We start from the raw sequence: 24,393 nt of genomic DNA on the forward strand, positions 1-24,393 counted from the left end.
ATAGAACTAAACAAAAAGTTCCTTTTGTGAAGGAATTGATTCTTTACAGTTAATCGCAGCAGTAATACAACTTGAAATTTTGAATTGGATTTAATTGACCCTTAAGCGTTCGTTAAAACGAAATCAAACTGTACTTTATATTATTTACTGAATAAGTTATTAAGATAAGTTTACAATAATCAAAATTAACATTAGATGTTATCTGCTGGTACCAAATATCAATATCGGCAGGTATGTAGGAACAATAAATAGCGTTAAAGATTAAACATCTTAACTCTATAATCCTAAAACAAAAAACATTTATACATTGTAGCCAAATTTCACTAATTCGTACTTATTCGAACTCTGTTATCGGTTAATAAACAAATATTGACCATTTAGAATTGCATTTGAATTGTAGTGATTAGGACACACTAATTAGTAATTGATTAGATATCATTAATAACAATAATTGAATATATCTTAAACTAATAAATACCCACAATAATTGTAAACATTTAGCAAAGAATTATTTTAAAATGCCACATTAATAATTCAGTTTAAATGCAGCAGTGTTGAAGTAAAGTGGACAAGTTTTAAAATGCTGAATTTTCGATTAATGGTGGTTGGTCTTTTATGGGCGAATATATTTGTTGTGTACATAAATGCTAAAAGTTATAACGGGTAATTAGTCCTTTAATGTGTAAAAATTTTTATTTATGATTTCAACAAATTATTTCTACAGTTACAAATTGTATCAATTGCTACCGAAAGATGAAAAGGATTTAAATCTGTTGAAAAGTTTAACTCGACAAGAGGAACGCTATGACTTTTTAAACTCTGAAACCGTTATAGTGGAACCCAACAGCTTGCGAGAATTTGAAAATGCTTTAAACAAATATAATTTAAAATTCAAACTCGTAGACGAAGATGTGGGCAAAACTTTAGAGCGCAACTTCGAAGTGAATCGTTTAATGAAAACCCTAAAGCCTTACAAAGGACAAGGGCGTCTAAGCACCGAACGTTATTACAGTCATGGCGAAATAAATGCTTATCTAGAATACTTAGCCCAATCATATCCCCAACGTGTTATACTTAAAACAGTGGGTTATTCCTTTGAAGGACGTCCCATGAAGGCTCTCACAATCACTAATGGTCAGGGTAGTTATGATAAAAATGTGATTTTAGTTGATGGTGGCTTTCATGCTCGTGAATGGATTTCACCCGCCTCGGCAATTTATGCCATTGAACAATTGGTGGAGAATTACGAGGAGAATAAAGAACTTTTAGAGAATTACAATTGGGTAGTTTTGCCGGTGGTGAACCCAGATGGTTATGAATATACACAGGAGTCTGCTGATACTCGCATGTGGCGCAAAACTCGCAAGCCTTTATTCCATGAGGGCGCCATTTGTTATGGCACTGATCCTAATCGTAATTTTGATTTTCATTGGAATGAGGAGGGCGCTTCATCGGATCCCTGTTCGAATACGTTTGCTGGACCAAAAGCATTTTCTGAACCAGAAGCTATGGTAGTGAGGGATTTAATACATACATTTAGTGTTAAAGGTCAAATGTATTTGACCCTACATTCGCAAGGAAAGTTGTTGCTTTATCCTTGGGGCTGGAGCGCGTAAGTATCATGTTACTACTAACTAACTAACTAACTAACTAACTAACTAACTAACTAACTAACTAACTAACTAACTAACTAACTAACTAACTAACTAACTAACTAACTAACTAACTAACTAACTAACTAACTAACTAACTAACTAACTAACTAACTAACTAACTAACTAACTAACTAACTAACTAACTAACTAACTAACTAACTAACTAACTAACTAACTAACTAACTAACTAACTAACTAACTAACTAACTAACTAACTAACTAACTAACTAACTAACTAACTAACTAACTAACTAACTAACTAACTACTAACTAACTAACTAACTAACTAACTAACTAACTAACTAACTAACTAACTAACTAACTAACTAACTAACTAACTAACTAACTAACTAACTAACTAACTAACTAACTAACTAACTAACTAACTAACTAACTAACTAACTAACTAACTAACTAACTAACTAACTAACTAACTAACTAACTAACTAACTAACTAACTAACTAACTAACTAACTAACTAACTAACTAACTAACTAACTAACTAACTACTAACTAACTAACTAACTAACTAACTAACTAACTAACTAACTAACTAACTAACTAACTTAACTAACTAACTAACTAACTAACTAACTAACTAACTAACTAACTAACTAACTAACTAACTAACTAACTAACTAACTAACTAACTAACTACTAACTAACTAACTAACTAACTAACTATCTAACTAACTAACTAACTAACTAACTAACTAACTAACTAACTAACTTCATTATTTCAGTGATTTACCCGATACCTGGGAGGATTTACACGAAGTCGCCACCGCCGGAGCCGAAGCCATATATCAGGCTACTGGCACCAATTACACTGTGGGCTCATCGACAACCGTTCTCTATGTGGCTGCTGGTGCTAGTGATGATTATGCTTTCAATGCTGGTTTTCCCATATCATTTACCATGGAATTGCCAGGAGCTGGTTCTACAGGTTTTGATCCCCCCGTTGAAATGATTGATGAATTGGTAAAAGAAACCTGGGTGGGCATTAAAGCGATGGGTCTTAAAGTTATTGAAAAATATCCATTGGTATAATTATTACTTACCAAGTTAAGATGATTACGTTTAAATATGAAAATAAAAGTATTTTTATTTATAAAAAAATTAAAAGGTTTCTTTTAATTAACAACAATAGCAACAGTTTTGTAATTAAAAGTATTTTGTATAAATTGTATCCACTGCATACTTTTGTTGTTGTGTTAAGTACTACAACACTTGAATCGTGCAATAGAAACTAAGTATGAATATAGTTTAAAGTGTTTTATCTGTTGAATTGCTTTAATTAATATCACAAACTGCCTTTTTGCGATAAGCTAAATAACTATGTACTTACTATATGATGGATTTTACTCTATTGAATATTGTTGACAGGTTTAGGTTTTCATTGATATTTTCATTTTTCTACGCGAGTGTTTAGTTTAGCATTGATTTAAGTGTGTCACTTGTAGCAACATTTCTCAAGTATTTCTCTTTAAGTATTTTGCTTTATTATATTTATACCCCTTTTTAAACTGTTTGGTTTTGGATACTGATAACATATACTCTTTAACTCTATTGTTGGCCATTTGTTGTAGGTTAACAATAGGCCCCCGTTGTTAGAGTTTATTGGATGATTAGGTAGGCAATGAATTTTAACTGGTGAAATTGTTTTGTTTTAAATTTGAAATTTAATTAATTACATTACTTTACGGCAAACAATTATTGCTTAATGATGAACTTGAAATTTAAAATGATTATTTATAAATTATATATGAAATGTGTCCGGATTTTTGTTTCTTTTAAAATGCAGTACAATAACTGCAATATGTATTTGCTAGAGTTTGGCCATTTTTAGACCCTTTTTTTGAATCGCATAAAGTAATAAACAAACTCTCGATAAGATAATAAATAATTAATATTTATAATTAGTTATTCTGCTAAAAGCCTGCAAAAACAAGTAAAGTCGAGCATGACCGATCAGAGACTATTTTAAAAATGTGGACTATAGAATAGACTAGACTATAGACTAGATTATAGACAAGACTATATACTAGACTATAGACTAGGCTATAGACTAGACTATAGACTAGACTATAGACTAGACTAGGCTATAGACTAGACTAGACTATAGACTAGACTATAGACTAGACTATAGACTAGACTATAGAATAGACTATAGACTAGACTATTGTCTAGACTATAGACTAGACTATAGACTAGACTATAGACTAGACTATAGACTAGACTATAGACTAGACTATAGACTAGACTATAGACTAGACTATAGACTAGACTATAGACTAGACTATAGACTAGACTAAAGACTAGACTAAAGACTAGACTACAGACTAGACTATAGACTAGACTATAGACTAGACTATAGACTAGACTATAGACTAGACTATAGACTAGACTATAGACTAGACTATAGACTAGACTATAGACTAGACTATAGACTAGACTATAGACTAGACTATAGACTAGACTGTAGACTAGTCTATAGACTAGACTATAGACTAGACTGTAGACGAGACTATAGACTAGACTATAGACTAGACTATAGACAAGACTATAGACTAGACTATAGACTAGACTATAGACTAGACTATAGACTAGACTATAGACTAGACTATAGACTAGACTATAGACTAGACTATAGACTAGACTATAGACTAGACTATAGACTAGACTATAGACTAGACTATAGACTAGACTATAGACTAGACTATAGACTAGACTATAGACTAGACTATAGACTAGACTATAGACAAGACTATAGACTAGAGTAGACTATAGACTAGAGTAGACTATAGACTAGACTATAGACTAGACTATAGACTAGACTATAGACTAGACTATAGACTAGACTATAGACTAGACTATAGACTAGACTATAGACTAGACTATAGACTAGACTATAGACTAGACTATAGACTAGACTATAGACTAGACTATAGACTAGACTATAGACTAGACTATAGACTAGACTATAGACTAGACTATAGACTAGACTATAGACTAGACTAGACTATAGACTAGACTATAGACTAGACTATAGACTAGACTATAGACTAGACTATAGACTAGACTAGACTAGACTATAGACTAGACTATAGACTAGACTATAGACTAGACTATAGACTAGACTATAGACTAGACTATAGACTAGACTATAGACTAGACTATAGACTAGACTCTAGACTAGTCTATAGACTAGACTCTAGACTAGACTCTAGACTAGACTCTAGACTAGACTATAGACTAGACTATAGACTAGACTATAGACTAGACTATAGACTGGACTATAGACTAGACTATAGACCAGACTATAGACTAGACTATAGACTAGACTATAGACTAGACTATAGACTAGACTATAGACTAGACTAGACTATAGACTAGACTAGACTATAGACTAGACTAGACTATAGACTAGACTATAGACTAGACTATAGACTAGACTATAGACTAGACTAGACTATAGACTAGACTAGACTAGACTAGACTAGACTAGACTAGACTAGAGTAGACTAGACTAGACTAGACTAGACTAGACTAGACTATAGACTAGACTAGACTATAGACTAGACTAGACTAGACTATAGACTAGACTAGACTATAGACTAGACTAGACTATAGACTAGACTCTAGACTAGACTATAGACTAGACTCTAGACTAGACTATAGACTAGACTATAGACTAGACTATAGACTAGACTCTAGACTAGACTATAGACTAGACTCTAGACTAGACTCTAGACTAGACTATAGACTAGACTATAGACTAGACTATAGACTAGACTATAGACTAGACTATAGACTAGACTATAGACTAGACTATAGACTAGACTATAGACTAGACTATAGACTAGACTATAGACTAACTAGACTATAGACTATAGACTAGACTATAGACTAGACTATAGACTAGACTATAGACTAGACTATAGACTAGACTAGACTAGACTATAGACTAGACTATAGACTAGACTATAGACTAGACTATAGACTAGACTATAGACTAGACTATAGACTAGACTATAGACTAGACTATAGACTAGACTATAGACTAGACGATACTAGACTAGAGCTAGACTAGACTAGACTATAGACTAGAACTATACTAGACTACTAGACTATTAGCACTAAGACCTATAGACTAAGACTATAGACTAGACCTATAGAACTAAGACTATAGACTAGACATACTAGACTAGACTAGACTATAGACTAGACTATAGACTAGACTATAGACTAGACTATAGACTAGACTATAGAACTAACGAGACTATAGACTAGACTAGAGACTAGACTATAGACTAGACTATAGACTAGACTATAGACTAGACTATAGACTAGACTATAGACTAGACTATAGACTAGACTATAGACTAGACCTATAGACTAGACTATAAGACTAGACTATAGACTAGACTATAGACTAGACTATAGACTAGAAGACTATAGACTAGACCTATAGACTAGACTAGAGGACTAGACTTATGACTAGACTAGACTAGACATAGCTAGACTATAGACTAGACTATAGACTAGACTATAGACTAGACTAATTAGACTAGACTATAGACTAGACTATAGACTAGACTATAGACTAGACTATATACAGACATAGACTAGACTATAGACTAGACTATAGACTAGACTATAGACTAGACTATAGACTAGACTATAGACTAGACTATAGACTAGACTATAGACTAGACTATAGACTAGACTATAGACGAGACTATAGACTATACTATAGACTAGACTGTAGATTAGACTGTAGATTAGACTGTAGACTAGACCATGGACTAGACTATAGACTAGACTATAGACTAGACTATAGACAAGGCTATAGACTAGACACCTCCTTTACGAGAGTCTCTGGTGGTAATCAAAAGATCTTCGCTATTCGATTGGATTAAAATTTTGCACAAATTAATTTAAGATTCGATAGGAAAACATTGAAATACCACTAATTCCTTAATTTCCAAAAAAAACCCAAAAATGGAAAATTTAGTTCCAATAGGCTGGAGCACAAAAATTTGTTTGATTATTCGATTGCTAACGAATTCGAATAAAAATTAAATCCTTTTACATTTCAATATCAATCAAATAACTAGACACTAGACTAGACTATAGACTAGACTATAGACTAGACTATAGACTAGACTATAGACTAGACTATAGACTAGACTAGACTAGACTAGACTAGACTATAGACTAGACTAGACTAGACTATAGACTAGACTAGACTAGACTATAGACTAGACTAGACTAGACTAGACTAGACTAGACTAGACTAGACTAGACTATAGACTAGACTATAGACTAGACTAGACTAGACTAGACTATAGACTAGACTCTAGACTAGACTATAGACTAGACTATAGACTAGACTATAGACTAGACTCTAGACTAGACTATAGACTAGACTATAGACTAGACTATAGACTAGACTATAGACTAGACTATAGACTAGACTATAGACTAGACTATAGACTAGACTATAGACTAGACTATAGACTAGACTATAGACTAGACTATAGACTAGACTATAGACTAGACTATAGACGAGACTATAGACTATACTATAGATTAGACTGTAGATTAGACTGTAGATTAGACTGTAGACTAGACCATGGACTAGACTATAGACTAGACTATAGACTAGACTATAGACAACGCTATAGAATAGACACCTCCTTTACGAGAGTCTCTGGTGGTAATCAAAAGATCTTCGCTATTCGATTGGATTAAAATTTTGCACAAATTAATTTAAGATTCGATAGGAAAACATTGAAATATCACTAATTCCTTAATTTCCAAAAAAACCCAAAAATGGAAAATTTAGTTCCAATAGGCTGGAGCATAAAAATTTGTTTGATTATTCGATTGCTAACGAATTCGAATAAAAATTAAATCCTTTTACATTTCAATATCAATCAAATAATCTCAAATTTATTTCGTTTTCGCTACACATTCCTTATTTAATATTTGGAAATAATTTTCTCAGCCATAGCCTTAATACCAATCCAAGTTTCCGAAACGAAAGGTTCAATTTGGGCAGGTTTAGGATCGAAACCAGTGCCACCAGCAGGTAATTCCATGGTAATGGCGACGGGAATATTGGCAACAGCAAAGGCATAATCATCACTACCGCCAGCAGCAGCATACAAAACATTGGTGGAAGAACCAACAGTATATTTAGTACCAGTGGCTGATCTAATAGCGGCAGCACCAGCTTGGGCAACTTCATCCATATCTTTCCAGGTGGCGGGAAGAGCGCTTTAAGTGGGGAAAGGAAAAAATAATTTTAGATATATTTTGTAAGGAATACCGAAAAATATACTTACGATGTATAACCCCAAGGATATAGCAAATAGTTGCCATAGGAATGCAAAGTCAAGTACATCTTGGCACGACCGGTTAAAGAACGCATTAAATCACGTAGAACTTGAGTTTCAGGTTCAGAGAAAGCAGTGGTACCCTTGAAAGTATCCGAACAGGAAAGACTGGAGGCACCTACCTCACCCCAGTGGAAGTCAAAGTTACGATTGCCATCGGTACCATAACAATTGGTGCTGGAGGGTTTACGGGTCTTACGCCACATACGAGACTTAGTGTGAGTGTATTCATAACCATCAGGATTGGCTACGGGAACAATAACCCAATCGTAATCCTTTAACAAATTACTATTAGCCGAGTAATTCTCCACCAATTGCTGAATAACATATAAAGCACCAGCGGGAGCAATCCATTCACGAGCATGAATACCGGCATCCATTAGAATAACTTTCTTACCAGATCTGCCATCACCATTGCTAATAGTTATAGCTTTCAAATCACGATTTTCATAGGTTTTGCCAATAGTCTTAACGGTAACACGACTGGGATAGCTTTTAGCCAACTCATCCAAATAGGCCAGAATGGCATCATAACGTTGGAAGTTGGAGAAACTAATGCGAGAAGAAGTATCCAAAACGGTGCGCAGAAAGTTATTTTGGGCACGTTCCAATTCAGCAGTTTGACCCACATTTTCATCCACCACAGTAAAATCAAGACCAAATTTATTTAAAGTATTTTCAAATTCAACTTGATCATCAGGTTGGATCATAACACGAGCAGCTTCATCCATAGACTTGGGTAAGGCAAAGAAGTCATAGTTTTCATTGTTGGACAAACGATGTAAAACTTCCTTTTCGAAATCATTTTAGCATTAATATCATAGATTTTATAACTGGAATATAATAAATGGAAATTAAACTTTTTATTCCAATATTAGTGAAAACTCCTTGAACTTACCCCTCATAGGTATCGGCCGAGGCCAAAGCTATGCTGCAAAAAAGCACGCCTAATACAATTTTTAAAAACATATTCTATTGTCTCGTAGTTTTCCCTTAGACTGTCTCCAGTCGTATTATTTTATTTTTCCAACTTTTCAGCTTTTTATACTGAAAGTATTTGTTTCTCCAACTGTTAGTTAAAAAAAAAAAATATAAAATTTCTTATCTCTTTGTTTTACTTTTGTTTAAAGAATTGTAGAATTTACCTCATTTCAATCACAAATCACTGTTTTGTATCTATTCTTGGCATTTAGTAGTAATTTATTTGTATATTTATCAATTTTTTTTTATTAAATTATCGCTACTGTACAATCTGTTGGTCAGACACATTTATGATCATTGTTTAAAGATATTTAATTTTGGGTTAAATTTGTTATGGTTTTATAGCACTGGGAACTTGTACTTAAATATTTAAATTTATATAAATTCGAATTATAATTTTATACAAAATACTAGTTTTTCTCAATAATAAATGTTTTTTAAAATTTCTTTAATTTTCTAAAATTTCTTAATTACATTTTCTCAAGTTTTTTCTTTCTCATGCATTTGCATTGACTGAATTTTTAAGGGCAATATCTATTTTATCAGATTGTTATCAGTATCTAAATATTTGTATCTTATAGATACATATGTTTATATTTATAACCTACAAAATTTCTAATTACAATTATACACACAGTGAAACAGAACTAAGTGTTAATCTGTGGTCACAAGGCATAAGCGTCTAACTTAAAAATGAGGATTTATAAAAATCTGTAAAAAATGTAAAAATAATGTTTTTGTTTTTTTTTAACAATACTTAGCAAACATAGGTCGCAATAAGTAAGTAAGTAACTAACTAACTAACTAACTAACTAACTAACTAACTAACTAACTAACTAACTAACTAACTAACTAACTAACTAACTAACTAACTAACTAACTAACTAACTAACTAACTAACTAACTAACTAACTAACTAACTAACTACTAACTAACTAACTAACTAACTAACTAACTAACTAACTAACTAACTAACTAACTAACTAACTAACTAACTAACTAACTAACTAACTAACTAACTAACTAACTAACTAACTAACTAACTAACTAACTAACTAACTAACTAACTAACTAACTAACTAACTAACTAACTAACTAACTAACTAACTAACTAACTAACTAACTAACTAACTACTAACTAACTAACTAACTAACTAACTAACTAACTAACTAACTAACTAACTAACTAACTAACTAACTAACTAACTAACTAACTACTAACTAACTAACTAACTAACTAACTAACTAACTAACTAACTAACTAACTAACTAACTAACTAACTAACTAACTAACTAACTAACTAACTAACTAACTAACTAACTAACTAACTAACTAACTAACTAACTAACTACCTAACTAACTAACTAAATAACTAACTAACTAACTAACTAACTAACCAACTACTACCAAATCTATCTATCTATCTATCTATCTATCTATCTATCTATCTATCTATCTATCTATCTACTATCTATCTATCTATCTATCTATCTATCTATCTATCTATCTATCTATCTATCTATCTATCTATCTATCTATCTATCTATCTATCTATCTATCTATCTATCTATCTATCTATCTATCTATCTATCTATCTATCTATCTATCTATCTATCTATCTATCTATCTATCTATCTATCTATCTACTATCTATCTATCTATCTATCTATCTATCTATCTATCTATCTATCTATCTATCTATCTATCTATCTATCTATCTATCTATCTATCTATCTATCTATCTATCTATCTATCTATCTATCTATCTATCTATCTATCTATCTATCTATCTATCTATCTATCTATCTATCTATCTATCTATCTATCTATCTATCTAATCTATCTATCTATCTATCTATCTATCTATCTATCTATCTATCTATCTATCTATCTATCTATCTATCTATCTATCTATCTATCTATCTATCTATCTATCTATCTATCTATCTATCTATCTATCTATCTATCTATCTATCTATCTATCTATCTATCTATCTATCTATCTATCTATCTATCTATCTATCTATCTATCTATCTATCTATCTATCTATCTATCTATCTATCTATCTATCTATCTATCTATCTATCTATCTATCTATCTATCTATCTATCTATCTATCTATCTATCTATCTATCTATCTATCTATCTATCTATCTATCTATCTATCTATCTATCTATCTAATTAACTAGGTCAACTTAGTAGCTTATGAATTGTAGCCATAAAACTCAGTTTTCTAAGTGAGTAACTTTTAAATATTTTTAAATTGAGTCACGCACAAAAATATTCTAAAAATTAATTTGAATTATTAAAATTTTTGAGTCAAGCTAAAAATATTCTAATTGTAATTACTGAGAATCGACGATTTTTCCCAGTTACTGTGTTATCATGGGGCGTATTTAATTTTGCCAAAACGTTTATATTGGTCGTCGATCCATATAACTATAATTATTCTAGATTTAGATTTAAAGACTGAAAATAAACAGAAATTCCTATCATACATAAAGAAAATGAAGGTAAACAATTACATATTTACTTTTTTTAGTTTAGGCCTTATGGAAGTTTTAATTTGTAATTCGGTGCAAAATTTTTGTAATTGAGCTCCCCAAATGTTCGTAAAACTATAACAAATATAATAAAAACCTTCCATAAATCATACAATTTACAAGCTGTAATCACTGCAGTACTTCTAGTAAGTAAAATATGAGGTAAACAAGATTTTGCCATTATTTAATACCTATTTATTATAGAGATAAATAATTTGTAAAATATTTTCATTTTCATATATTCCAGGTGAATCTTACGACAACAACAACATTGCTAATACTTTAAAGTTTCCCATAGTATCTGAAAAAAAGCAAATGCTTAGTAAATTGTATACGTAAAGAAAATTAATCAATATCATAAATCTATCTTTGATATCAGAAGTCGCACGCGTGATAACAAAACAATGATAAGAAAAAAGCGTTTGTCTTAAAAATAGTTCATCATAAAACTAAATGGCATAATTTCTTTAGTTCTTTTATTGTATTTTGATAAACATAATTATTTTAAAACTACTATACTTCTTTATTTATGGTTTATTTACTACTTATATTCTATTAATCAAATGTCGCATTTATTTTGCATTAATTAATTGTTTATTAAAAAAAAGTAAATATTTACTTATATGAGTGGTGCATAATTCCAATTATATTGGTTTAAGAATTATAAGCACTCAATGGATAATTAATTTTTCTAAATTCTTATTAAATAATTGCAAATATAAGAAAAATGGGGCTAAAATATTAAATCTAATATCAATTGATTGTCTTCGCTTAGCCAAATTATTCTGAAGTATACCTTCTGTCAGATTAAAAAATTGGACTCTTAACAGAATTCATTAGAATCTACTTTAAATTTTTATTAATTTTAAAGAGTTTATTAACATTTCAATTTATAATAACTAGATTTTTCAAATGTTTACAGACTTATTTATTAATAAAATTTGTTTATTAGACTGCATCTGGCAAATATCATAACGCCAAAAATAAATAACTACTTAAATATACATATAATTAAATTACACCCACAAAAATTGGGATGTAATCGGCTAATAAAAACATTGCTTCGTTATAATTTTACATTATTGATGTGAGTATACTGATACACTAGAACTGAACTAGAACTGAACTAGAACTGAACTAGAACTAGAACTGAACTAGAACTGAACTAGAACTGAACTAGAACTGAACTAGAACTGAACTAGAACTGAACTAGAACTGAACTAGAACTGAACTAGAACTGAACTAGAACTGAACTAGAACTGAACTAGAACTGAACTAGAACTGAACTAGAACTGAACTAGAACTGAACTAGAACTGAACTAGAACTGAACTAGAACTGAACTAGAACTGAACTAGAACTGAACTAGAACTGAACTAGAACTGAACTAGAACTGAACTAGAACTGAACTAGAACTGAACTAGAACTGAACTAGAACTGAACTAGAACTGAACTAGAACTGAACTAGAACTGAACTAGAACTGAACTAGAACTGAACTAGAACTGAACTAGAACTGAACTAGAACTGAACTAGAACTGAACTAGAACTGAACTAGAACTGAACTAGAACTGAACTAGAACTGAACTAGAACTGAACTAGAACTGAACTAGAACTGAACTAGAACTGAACTAGAACTGAACTAGAACTGAACTAGAACTGAACTAGAACTGAACTAGAACTGAACTAGAACTGAACTAGAACTGAACTAGAACTGAACTAGAACTGAACTAGAACTGAACTAGAACTGAACTAGAACTGAACTAGAACTGAACTAGAACTGAACTAGAACTGAACTAGAACTGAACTAGAACTGAACTAGAACTGAACTAGAACTGAACTAGAACTGAACTAGAACTGAACTAGAACTGAACTAGAACTGAACTAGAACTGAACTAGAACTGAACTAGAACTGACTAGAACTGAACTAGAACTGAACTAGAACTGAAACTAGAACTGAACTAGAACTGAACTAGAACTGAAACTAGAACTGAACTAGAACTGAACTAGAACTGAACTAGAACTGAACTAGAACTGAACTAGAACTGAACTAGAACTGAACTAGAACTGAACTAGAACTGAACTAGAACTGAACTAGAACTGAACTAGAACTGAACTAGAACTGAACTAGAACTGAACTAGAACTGAACTAGACTGAACTAGAACTAGAACTGAACTAGAACTGAACTAGAACTGAACTAGAACTGAACTAGAACTGAACTAGAACTGAACTAGAACTGAACTAGAACTGAACTAGAACTGAACTAGAACTGAACTAGAACTGAACTAGAACTAACTAGAACTAAACTAGAACTGAACTAGAACTGAACTAGAACTGAACTAGAACTGAACTAGAACTGAACTAGAACTGAACTAGAACTGAACAAGAACTGAACTAGAACTGAACTAGAACTGAACTAGAACTGAACTAGAACTGAACTAGAACTGAACTAGAACTGAACTAGAACTGAACTAGAACTGAACTAGAACTGAACTAGAACTGAACTAGAACTGAACTAGAACTGAACTAGAACTGAACTAGAACTGAACTAGAACTGAACTAGAACTGAACTAGAACTGAACTAGAACTCAACTAGAACTGAACTAGAACTGAACTAGAACTGAACTAGAACTGAACTAGAACTGAACTAGAACTGAACTAGAACTGAACTAGAACTGAACTAGAACTGAACTAGAACTGAACTAGAACTGAACTAGAACTGAACTAGAACTGAACTAGAACTGAACTAGAACTGAACTAGAACTGAACTAGAACTGAACTAGAACTGAACTAGAACTGAACTAGAACTGAACTAGAACTGAACTAGAACTGAACTAGAACTGAACTAGAACTGAACTAGAACTGAACTAGAACTGAACTAGAACTGAACTAGAACTGAACTAGAGCTGAACTAGAACTGAACTAGAACTGAACTAGAACTGAACTAGAACTGAACTAGAACTGAACTAGAACTGAACTAGAACTGAACTAGAACTGAACTAGAACTGAACTAGAACTGAACTAGAACTGAACTAGAACTGAACTAGAACTGAACTAGAACTGAACTAGAACTGAACTAGAACTGAACTAGAGCTGAACTAGAACTGAATTAGAACTGAACTAGAACTGAATTAGAACTAAATTTAAACAAGAACTGTTCTAAAACGGAGCGAAAACTAAATTTATTTTATTATTTAATGAAATTTCATTAACAATTGCTGTTTTTAGTGTATGTAAAGTAATTTTTTGATATCATTAATAACATTATTTTATAATTTTTTTCATTTACCAGCCAACAGTTTCTTTCTTCCTTTGTATTAATCACACTCCACGAGTGAAGCAGCATCATTATGGAACAATGTAACAACAAAACATTTTTGGCTTTAGGCTTTAGCAAAGATTATAATGGAAATAAATAAAAAAGAGGGAATAAAACGAGAAAAACAGGCGAACTACAACGGGACTTTATTGTACATTATTGTGGCACATTAACACACCCCACCCGCTGAAAGCAGCCGGTATGAAGATTTCACACTAAACAAAAGGAGGAAAACAGACGACGATGGTGTAGAAGTGAAAAATGAAAAAAGGATTTTAATTAAAATTCATCTTCAATTTTAATCAAATCATTCTTGAGGGTGACTAAAGGATGGGGTTGACTGTGAGGGTTTTAGTGGTAATGTTGTGGAGTGTGTGTGTGTGTCAGAGTATTCATTTCTAATTAAGTGCGAAAATCGTTAAGTGTAAAATCAAATCGGGTCTAATTGAAACGAAACCACTACCAATGCTAGTACTCGGCTAGAGACTCCCGCTTCGGTGTAAAGTTTCTTTAAATTTTTCAAGTCTTTAGTTCGCAAAGGCTGTGAGAGTAAGGGATGGCAATGACTGACTTTTCGGTTAAGAGTTGGTATGCTTCTAGTTGTTGTGGCTCAAAATATTTTATGTTTTATGGGTTTATGCTATCTTTGTAAAACGAGTAGACTACTTATAAATTTACATTAACTCAAGTGTGTGAGTTTGGAAAACCTTGTAGCAAATGATTAGTAGCGAGTGGAAGGGAAAATTGGGGCAAGATAAAAGGTGCTGCTGATATTTGCATCTTTCTGTTGATTGAGGTTAAGTGTTGGTAAAACGGTGTCAATTATGTGTAAAAGTTATTGGTCGTGAAAATTATTTAATTGAAGTATAAAAAATATTTTAATTACTTTTTAAACACATTTAAATGACTGTGCGAAAAGTTCATTAGAAAGTTGGAATATACGGGTTTTTGTAGTTATACACAGTTTAGAATAGATATTATTAAAAGACAAATTTCTCCAACTTTTCTAACATTGAAAACTTTCTTAAACAGGATTACGATTTTAAAAAGTAAAATTTTTTTAAAATTATTCCAAAAGGTTCTGGTCCAGTGCAGTTCTAGTTCAGTTCTAGTTCTGTTCTAGATCAGTGCTAGATCAGTTCTAGTTCAGTTCTAGTTTCAGTTCTAGTTCAGTTCTAGTTCAGTTCTAGTTCAGTTCTAGTTCAGTTCTAGTTCAGTTCTAGTTCAGTTCTAGTTCAGTTCTAGTTCAGTTCTAGTTCAGTTCTAGTTCAGTTCTAGTTCAGTTCTAGTTCAGTTCTAGTTCAGTTCTAGTTCAGTTCTAGTTCAGTTCTAGTTCAGTTCTAGTTCAGTTCTAGTTCAGTCTAGTTCAGTTCTAGTTCAGTTCTAGTTCAGTTCTAGTTCAGTTCTAGTTCAGTTCTAGTTCAGTTCTAGTTCAGTTCTAGTTCAGTTCTAGTTCAGTTCTAGTTCAGTTCTAGTTCAGTTCTAGTTCAGTTCTAGTTCAGTTCTAGTTCAGTTCTAGTTGAGTTCTAGTTGAGTTCTAGTTGAGTTCTAGTTGAGTTCTAGTTGAAATCTAGTTGAGTTCTAGTTGAGTTCTAGATCAGTTCTAGTTCAGTTCTAGTTCAGTTCTAGTTCAGTTCTAGTTCAGTTCTAGTTCAGTTCTAGTTCAGTTCTAGTTCAGTTCTAGTTCAGTTCTAGTTTAGTTCTAGTTCAGTTCTAGTTCAGTTCTAGTTCAGTTCTAGTTCAGTTCTAGTTCAGTTCTAGTTCAGTTTCCAAGCAACCCATAAACATTTCTTGTTGGCCAGTGTTAGTGTTTTGAAGCATAACTATAGGACAATGAAATAAATATTAAGGTTTGAAATTTTTACTTTAGAAATTTCAGCGAACGTTATTTTGTTGTGGGCCCATTCAAGTATGTTGTGAATCAAAAGCATTCATTTGCCCGTTTAAGGCATAAATCAAAGACTGAGTTCAATTACAATTGTAACACTTGTTAAAACAAATAAAACAAATGAAAAATACAAAAACAAAAAAAAAAAATACATTTAACAAATAACAAAAAAAGAAACAAAGTTTCCGGGTTAACAACAAACCTGCAAGTAATAAATATGCAACAGAGTCATTAAACCAAATTCAAGTCTTGTATTCGTATTTTGTAAATGCGAGTTTTGTTTTCTTGTGCGATATCTGCACACTTGTAAAGCAGGTGAGTGATTGAGTATACGTTGGATTGATTGTTTGTTTATGTATTTGTTTGAATATCAGTGTATTTAATGGATTCAACAATACTTCAACAGTCACATGATAACAATGCCGTACGATTGAGTGTTTGAAGAGAGTATTTTTTTATTTCAAATGCAATGAATACATTCAACTTTTATGGAATAAATATGTATTTAACACCTGACACTGGTTTGGCGAGGATGATTTTTTTTGAATTATTATTTTAAATTTATTATGTCTGGCTGTGTTGCCTTTGCTTGTAGGTAATGTTTAAGATGTATCGTTATTTTTTGCAAAATATTCTATTGAATATTTATAAAGTTATATGAACGATATTTTATGCAATTTTTCAAAAGAATGAATATTTAATATATGGAACAAATTTGTTTATATTTCAATAAAATCTTAATATCACTTTACAAATACTTTAACAATATAAAACACATACTTTTATGGCATGAATTTCTCGTTTGCACTTTAACACAAAACGATAGCGAAATATTACTAGTTTTTTTTTAATTTTATTTTCTTAATTCTTAAGCTGTTTTTAATTTAATTGTTTAATTATTTTCCGGTTTAACCCAATCCTCTTAAGTTTTCTGCATTACGTTTGTTATCAGTGGTTGTGGTGTCTGGAAAATCATCAGCTCTATCGTTGAAACTCACACCAATGCCGCCTTGTTGGTTTCCTTGTTGGCCGCTGTTAAAGTCTGGCAATGAGTTCTCATTGTCAATGGCAAATCCCCAGGATAATTGTTGTAAAATCATAATTATTAAAATAATTCCATAAAATACACGCATCTTAGTGAAGAAGAAAGATGAGAAAAGTGAATGAAGCGAATTTTAAAGTTGTGAACGTTTTTGTCCGAGAGTTCAGTTCAGGAAGAGGTTGTAATACGTTTTGATTGTTTGTTAAGAAAATTGTTTTGGTTTTTATTGAAAATACATCGACTGGTTTTACATTTTTTTTTTCAGTTTTGTGTAATATATTTACAAATGTTTGACAACTTTTTGTCTCGTCGTCTTGTTTGAGGCTGCTGATGATGTTTTAACAATTTTATGGACATTTTGTTAATAATTATTTAAAAAAAATGCAATTTATTTCTTATTTTAAAACTTAAACTGCAAGATATTATAAAGTTTACCAGTTTTTTTTTGCATTTTAAATAAATTTCTCTCGAACTTCCAAGTTCCCCAAAACAAAGGAAAATAATTCAAGAATTATATTAAAATTAAGTACCAATATAAACATTTCATAATATTTTACTAAACTGCTTAGTAACTTAAAAGTCATCAAGGATTACGTCATTTTCTTTAGAAATTTTCCATTACATTTTTATTTCAGACCACAAATATGCAAATCTTATTTGCGTTAGGTCGGGATTTAGCTGATATTAACAAGAATATTCTTTTTGAGGTTTTATGTTAATATAAGTATGTTAATAAAGGAAAAATTTAATGTAATTGCTTTTTTTTTAAACGACATTATAAATATTCAATATGTAAATGTTATGATGCAATCGAATAATATTCGATGGAATAATCGAAGAATCTTGTATAAGTAATAACACTGATCGACAGATAATTTAACAAGAAAAAATCGTGATAAAAGTTATAACATGGTGCTTTTAAATGCCATAATGTTAAACAAATTTGACCCTTGATCTCATATAATCCCTATTCAGATTTTTATACGTTTGTGGTGATGTTTGTAGAACTCAAAAATATCGGTCATACACTCACCTGAGAATCACTTTCTAAGTCGATTTAGCTATGTCCATCTGTCTGTCTGTCCGTCTGCCTCTCGGTCTGTGTGTCTACGTAAACCTTGCGAGCACGCTATAGTTCGCAATTTTCAAGATTAAATTTGGCACATACTTTTATATTGTTCACCCTTCCCTTTGAAAACACTCAGTACGAGTTTTATTACAAAAAAAAAAAATACCAGTTATAAAACATAAAATCCCCTATTACCAGTCATAAAAAGAAAAAGTACCAAATAAGGTACCATTCCTACATATTTTCATTAACTTAGCACTCTCAATGTTTAATTTTATGTTTCTAGATTTAATATTATAGAGTAATTTAAAGAGTACCTTCTAAAGAATAAAAAAGTACCAAAAAAATTCCATTTTATAGGTTCTCACTTACTCATGTTTCTAGGTTCAATATAATAAAAAATTCAAAAAGTACCTTTTGTCATACAAAAAAGTTCCCTTTTACACAGAGGGAAAAAGAAATATACACGCTTGGTACCAAATTGGCACCAAAGAGTTTGTAATTTTTCAATAACAACCGTTGTCAAAGTATATACATACGTACGACAACACTATGTCGCAACGTTGTCAACATTGCAACAATTCGTTGTCGAAATCTAAATTTTTTACACATACGTTGTCTAAATGTTAACAAACGTGGTAAGTTCACTATTGCAAACAATCCGTTGCCAATAGTGAGCTTACCACGTTTGTTAACATTTAGACAACGTATGTGTAAAAAATTTAGATTTCGACAACGAATTGTTGCAATGTTGACAACGTTGCGACATAGTGTTGTCGTACGTATGTATATACTTTGACAACGGTTGTTATTGAAAAATTACAAACTCTTTGGTGCCAATTTGGTACCAAGCGTGTATATTTCTTTTTCCCTCTGTGTAGAGGATCTCACTAACACCGGACTCTACATGCTAAATTTTATGTTTCCAGGTTTAATATTATAGAAAACTCCAAAAGTACCAGATAACGAAAAAAAAGTACTAAAAATAGTCCTTGAAAAAAGAGTTGTAAATAACATAATATGTAATTATTGAAAATTTTTCCCAACCCTGCTTAAATTCTCAATTTTCAGAGGCTGTCTCGGATTTTTGAACTTATTTCGGTTATTTATGAACCGACATTGCCGATTTAAAATTGGAAACTTCTCGAAAACATGTCTGATAGATTTGTTGAAGATTTGGATACTGAAGATGTCTGAGGTCTTCAGAAAATTGATTTCAACAAACATACAGACGGACTCCGAATCTGCTAAGTATCTATTATAAGCTGCTGAAAACCTTGACCCTTCCGACTACTATTTGTTTTGATCAATGCAGAATTCATTCCCTTCTATACGCTTCAATTCAGAACAGAAACTAGCCGAATTGGCTAGTTAACCCAATCCTCTTAAATTTTCTGCATTACGTTTGTTATCTGTGGTTGTGGTGTCTGGAAAATCATCAGCTCTATCGTTGAAACTCACACCAATGCCGCCTTGTAGGTTTCCTTGTTGGCCGCTAAAGGATCTCGAAAACATGTCTGATAGATTTGTTGAAGATATGGGTACTGAAGATGTCTGAGGTCTTCAGAAAATTGATTTCAACAAGCATTACAAACAGACAGACAGACTCCGAATCCGCTAAGTATCGATTATAAGCTACTGAAAACCTTGACCCTTCCGACTACTATTTGTTTTGATCGATGTAGAATTCATTCCCTGGTTACGCTTTAATTCAGAAAAGAATCTAGCCGAATTGGCTAGTTACGTTCATGGCCTCAAAAGCTGAGCATTTCTTTTGGTGCATCAAATAGTTTTCACCGGTTATATGATGCAAATCGGTGTAAATAAAATAATATATAAAATAACAAGAGTTTTATATACCCAAATCTTCAATAAACGCATCATCAAAGCATGTATTCTATGGGAATATTATGTTTATCTGGAGCTTGAACCAATTTCTTACGAATTTTAAGGGGCGATTCCTTTTTGAAACAAATCTCCACTTTTTATCGTTATACTCAGCGTTTGGAAGGATTTGTTAAAAACACAGTTTGACAAATTTTTAATCTCGAGACCAATTTCGCCACGCCACCTGGGATCTAAGATATCGAGTAAGGTAGTTTTTTGTATGAAAATACTTTTTTTTTTAAATCTATTGTAATTGCGGACAGATATCTTTATGTCAAAATTAAAAATTGATTTTGAGTCAATTAAAATATCCTTAGGTAGGTGTGGATCTATTTATGTTTGTTATAAATAATATTTATAAAACATAATACCCTCCGCACTATAGTTGTGTAGGGTATAAATACTATAAATATATCGAAAACTATGAGTTGACAAGCATTAGGTAATTATATCGCGAATTCAGTCCGGTTTTAGATTTAGAAAAGTATAAATTGGTTTCAGGGTTTCAACATTTTTAACACTTTGTCGGCCTGTGTAATTAAGCACCGATTGTCAAAACATTAGCTAGAGATATTTGCATATTAAAGCTAGTAATGGGTCTTAAAGTTATGTTCTGAAGGGGACTGAGAGTTTTTGGTTCCTATTAAACTTTGTCAAATTTCATCACTGTACTGGTATTTTTAAGGCAGTTATTATTTCAATATGTTACAAACGGAATGACAATATCAAAGTACCACCATCTTTTTTTTTAATGTTGGGTATAATAAATCTTTTAAATACCACTACCCAGATCCGGTTTCCGTCCTCAAAGGGAACAAAGCAAGTTATGTATCAGTAGTATATTACAGCACTTTGTAATATTACTCTCGTTTCTTACAATATTATCGATAAAAGTTCAATGCATTATATTTGTCTGTATGTATGTGTGTGTTTGTATTTTTAAAATCTTTATTAAACAAAAATTCTTCATCTCCTTTAGTCATTATAATGTTGACACTGTTGGTAATGATAATGACGATGATGATGATGTTTGTTATGACTGATGGTGTCTGCTCCGTATCCATTGTCTGTGGCTTACAAGAGTTTTAAAGTGAATACAAATTAATGAGTTTATGATGTGACTGCTATGCCGTCAGTAAGTACTTATGGAAGTAAGTATAAAGGCAGGAAATATGTTTATTCATATTCATTCATTCAATTAAACACTTTCTTCTTCTTCCCTATCAATACTCTTCTAATTTTGATTGATGGTCAAATAATTGTTAGTAATTTATTAGCATATTGGGTTTTGTTCATATATATGTAGATAAGTAGTTAGTCATTTCGAATAATTTGTTGTTAGTGTTGTCGTATGGAAGTTTGATAAATTTGCTGTTGAAAATATAAAAGAGAAAAGGAAGAACTTATATACATATTTTAAAAGGATTAAAATCATTTTGATGTTAGTATTTAGATTAGGTGCAATCCAATAGGTGTAAGTAATATACGTATATGTATGTATATGGATGCAAAATTGAGATAATTTAGCAAGAGGTCCCGTATACTAGGGTACCATCTATTCAGAGAGAGTAAAATATATTAAAATCCATTTGTTCACAATAAAGGCGAAAATTAGGTACTACGACGATCGTGCATGTATAGATAAAGAAACTAGTCCCGAAACTAGGTTGGAAGTAACACTTAAAGGAGAGCTATCAAATACTCCAATTCTGGGTCGATATGCAGACCTTATTGCTTTTGCTGAAGTGTAAATATATATTTACTAATTAACGCTTTAGTAGGTGGACTTCAGTGAATACAAATCAGACATAAAGTTTCTCCGGAATAATGAGGGCGATAAGAAAAAAACCTGCAAGCGGGCATCAAGGATAATTTATGGCAATTCGTTTTCAAACCGAATTCCGACACATATCAGATCGAATAATATAGTCAAATATTAAACCTTATCAATAATTGTAAGAAATTTCATAATTTTAACTAGTTGCCATAGATATTCATTAACCATTGTAAAGAATCTGCAATAGCCACATCGACCGAAGTAAGTTTTACGAGACTTAACATTTCTCTTATTTAATATAAGCTTCCACTTCGTTATAAATTTTTTTTAACATCATTTCATTTTATTTGTAGTAATTTTTCTTATTTATTGTTTTTTATTTTTGTCAGAGGTTACTTCATGTTCTTATTTCGATAAATCCAGATTAATTCATTGTTTTTGTTGTTATTTTAACTAGTATAACTGTTGATTGGTGTTGTTTTTATTGTTCGTTAGTTGTTATAATGCTCTTTTCTCGTATATTCGTACCCATAGCTCAACCCGGGCATGGAAAATTCAATACTTTAGAACTTTTTCATTTTGATATATACCGCGGTCTATAGTCTAGTCCAAAGTTTAGTTTATAGTCTAGTCTATAGTCTAGTCTATAGTCTAGTCTATAGTCTAGTCAATAGTCTAGTCTACAGTCTAGTCTATAGTCTAGTCTATAGTCTAGTCTATAGTCTAGTCTATATAGTCTAGTCTATAGTCTAGTCTATAGTCTAGTCTATAGTCTAGTCTATAGTCTAGTCTATAGTCTAGTCTGGTCTATAGTCTAGTCTATAGTCTAGTCTATAGTCTAGTCTATAGTCTAGTCTATAGTCTAGTCTATAGTCTAGTCTATAGTCTAGTCTATAGTCTAGTCTATAGTCTAGTCTATAGTCTAGTCTATAGTCTAGTCTATAGTCTAGTCTATAGTCTAGTCTATAGTCTAGTCTATAGTCTAGTCTATAGTCTAGTCTATAGTCTAGTCTATAGTCTAGTCTATAGTCTAGTCTATAGTCTAGTCTATAGTCTAGTCTATAGTCTAGTCTATAGTCTAGTCTATAGTCTAGTCTATAGTCTAGTCTATAGTCTAGTCTATAGTCTAGTCTATAGTCTAGTCTATAGTCTAGTCTATAGTCTAGTCTATAGTCTAGTCTATAGTCTAGTCTATAGTCTAGTCTATAGTCTAGTCTATAGTCTAGTCCAGCGGTTCCCACCGTTTTTTACTTCGCGGACCCCTTGAGGAATTTATTTAATTTCACGGACCCCCATACATATTTTGATATCTTATTGTTATAAATAACACTGTGATACAAAAGTGAAGAAAAATAAAATGCAGGCGTTCTCATATACCAATTCTATTTCGTTATAGTCCATAGAGTACGAATATATTTTTAGTTTTCCCCTATCACTTCGTTAACTTACTTTTTAAGAGCAAAAGATGCGAAAAAGAGCCATTTTTGAAGTTTTAAATTTGAAAAATCATAAGTTTAGTAGTAGTTTTCATCCGATTTTCAAATCCGATATTTTTTTTAATGATACAAGTGTTGCCGTTTAAGTAAAGAAACTCACACTTTTTTAAAAAAATTTCATTTTCATCATGCTCTACTTTGACCTTGAGGCAGTGAGTTCATCTTTTATTACTTTCCTGAAGAATCACATAAAGGAAGGTTTCTAAAACTTGTTATTTCATAAAAATCTATGAAAAACTGGATGATTTATGCCAATTTTTCTAATAGCATGTTCCTCGAATTTTTGGTTTTCTCCATACAAATTAATTTTTGTATAAAAATGTTTATAAACA

At 31.5% G+C, this 24,393-nt stretch overlaps 2 protein-coding genes across 2 annotated transcripts; one reads left to right on the forward strand and one right to left on the reverse strand.

Annotated features, from left to right (window-relative positions):
• Positions 1 to 499: 499 nt before the first annotated feature.
• On the forward strand, positions 500 to 2,774 carry LOC119605455 (carboxypeptidase B-like). Its single transcript, XM_037958571.1, has 3 exons — positions 500 to 663; positions 725 to 1,612; positions 2,399 to 2,774. The coding sequence occupies exons 1-3, from the start codon at positions 581 to 583 to the stop codon at positions 2,703 to 2,705; spliced, it is 1,278 nt and encodes a 425-aa protein (XP_037814499.1). The 5' UTR covers positions 500 to 580; the 3' UTR covers positions 2,706 to 2,774.
• A 4,804-nt stretch (positions 2,775 to 7,578) lies between these two features.
• LOC119605445 (carboxypeptidase B) lies at positions 7,579 to 9,093 on the reverse strand. The gene is given in 4 exon segments (XM_037958561.1): positions 7,579 to 7,940; positions 8,009 to 8,867; positions 8,870 to 8,892; positions 8,958 to 9,093. Coding segments are annotated over 4 exon segments (1,251 nt in total). The 5' UTR covers positions 9,029 to 9,093; the 3' UTR covers positions 7,579 to 7,642.
• Positions 9,094 to 24,393: the final 15,300 nt, after the last annotated feature.

Source organism: Lucilia sericata, unplaced genomic scaffold (assembly GCF_015586225.1).
Source record: "Lucilia sericata isolate MDLA Ls3-8-SP2 unplaced genomic scaffold, ASM1558622v1 Contig000488F_arrow, whole genome shotgun sequence".
Taxonomy (NCBI): domain Eukaryota; kingdom Metazoa; phylum Arthropoda; class Insecta; order Diptera; family Calliphoridae; genus Lucilia; species Lucilia sericata.